The 2,094-nt window shown below is 45.5% G+C and overlaps 1 protein-coding gene across 1 annotated transcript in view; it reads right to left on the reverse strand.

Moving 5' to 3' along the window:
- Positions 1-1,105: 1,105 nt before the first annotated feature.
- Positions 1,106-2,094, reverse strand: part of LOC104078863 (delta-1-pyrroline-5-carboxylate synthase-like) — a gene marked incomplete at its 5' end in the record, with an annotated part of 21,965 nt that continues 20,976 nt past the window's right edge. Inside the window, 1 exon segment of the mRNA XM_009580678.1 lies at positions 1,106-1,449. Within this exon segment, the coding sequence (XP_009578973.1) occupies positions 1,268-1,449 (182 nt within the window).

The following is a 2,094-nucleotide window of genomic DNA, read 5'->3' on the forward strand; positions in this document are numbered from 1 at the left end:
TCTACCGAAGAGTCTCGCTCGCCTCACCAATGTCCGTGGGCCCTCAGCGTCCGTGGGGAGGGGAAACGTGCCCTGTGCCCCGCCATGTTGTCCCTGCGCGTCGCGCATGCGCTGACTGGGGGAGAGAGGGGTGCCGAAACGGGCTCCTGAGCACCGCGCTTGCGCTAGCCACCAACAGCGCGGGGGAAGAGCTGAAATAGCGGCTGGGAGAAGCAGGCAGAAAAGGAAATGGTGCCCTTGCAGCACGGTACCACAGCGGTCCTGCCCCGGCACCTGCAGCACAGCCAACTCGCACATAGGCGCGCTGGAGTGTTACTGTAAGTCGGTATCAGGAGCGGGCCATACGTACGTACCGCTAACCGTGGTGCGCCAGAGAGCGGGGTGTCCTGCTGTACGGTTGTGCCAGTCAGGCGGAGCGGCACCGACAGCGGCTGCGCGGGGCGCCGAGCCACCAGCCTGCTGCTGCACTGACCATCTCGCTGCAGGGCGCATGCGTGAAGCCACTCGCTGCAGTGCACGAAGGGAAGCGTTTCTTCAGAGCTTTATTCAGGAAAAGCCAATGTTGAAGTAGCATTGCTTTCGGAGGAGGGCTTGTGGAAGGTTAAGTTTTATATAAAACCAAAGAAAAATAAACCTTCAGCACAAAATAACAAAATTCATGTAGTAGACAGCTGCGTTATTTACCTACAATAGTCAACAATACAAAGAAATTAGATATAAAAGGTTTCTTGGTCAAAAGCTTACTATGGAACATCTATCTGCTTATCACAGGAGTGATCAAATACAAAGAAAGTAAGTGTAAAGCCTGCCGGCTTTCAAGAGCTGCCATGATCATAAGACTGAAGAAAAAAATACCAAGTTTGTTCTCCTGAACAGATACTTGAATAAAACAAAGACTTACGAAAAAAAAATTATGCTCCACCACCAAGCATATTTGCGATAGGGAGCATTGGGATTTAAAAAAAAAAAAAAAAAGAAGAGTGCAGCAGATATTTAAATCTTCCCTTATGTTACTTGTATGTTTTGAAGAAGTCTGTCTCTGGGAAAAGTGAGGTCAGTTTGCAGATACTATCTAAGGAAACAGAGGCAGGGAAAAAAAAAAAAAATCTCACAGATGGGATCATTTTGTATTCATTGTACTGCACAGTGACCAAAAACAACGTTCCTGAAGATGAAAAATAAACTCCCTCCCCAGAGAGCACCCTGAAGCCTGAACATCTTCAGGAAATATTTATACCCCTGGGTTTTCCCTCCCGCCCTGATATTCTTAGTTCATATTTCTCTGAGGGAGAGGGAGGCTCTCATGAAGATACTTCATGCTCCCATGCTCTGAGAAGTCAGAAACAATATGATTGTCCCCCCTCAGCAACCACTTCGTAGTTAAGAGTCCTTCAATTCCCACTGGTCCACGTGCATGGATACGAGAAGTACTAATTCCCACTTCAGCACCTGCAGGAAACACACAAGATAAAGGTAGTTAATCCTCAGAAGATGTTCACTTCATACTCAGCAGTTTTGCACCTTTATGTAAAAACAGCTGCCTGCCTTTCAGTGACTTGCCTTTCTCTGCTCCTCTCCAAATGCCAGAAGTTATGTTTACCTGTTCCTAATTTAAACATTAGAGGAGCTTAACTATTACATTATAAATTGTAATTTTTATACTTCTGGCTGCTACAGAGTTACTTTTAGAGAGAAAGATGCAAGAGAGATAGGCATCTCTTACATGGATCTTAGACTTGTTTCCTGAGGGTTTAATCCTTTAAAAAAAAAAAAAAAAGAGCTAAATTAGTCAAGTTTATGATCTTATGTCCTTTTTTATCACATTGAGGAAATATTGCAAGACCCTAACTAGACTTTTTTAACCACATGGAACACTGAATGTTCCAGCTGACACAGTAATAGCCTGCTACGGAGATTTCTGAGTTTCTACCTCAGGAAAGAATGTTTCCCTTGTCTTCTGCAATTCGCAGTAGGTGCATCTGTTTATTTAAGCAACTGATACTCAGTTTGGTTCCTGCCTTTCATTCCTTAACACTGCAGGGCTGGCACACTGGACAGCAGCTCAGCCTGCTCAGCAGGACTGAAGCCTGGCAT

Source organism: Fulmarus glacialis, unplaced genomic scaffold (assembly GCF_000690835.1).
Source record: "Fulmarus glacialis isolate BGI_N327 unplaced genomic scaffold, ASM69083v1 scaffold16936, whole genome shotgun sequence".
Taxonomy (NCBI): Eukaryota; Metazoa; Chordata; class Aves; order Procellariiformes; family Procellariidae; genus Fulmarus; species Fulmarus glacialis.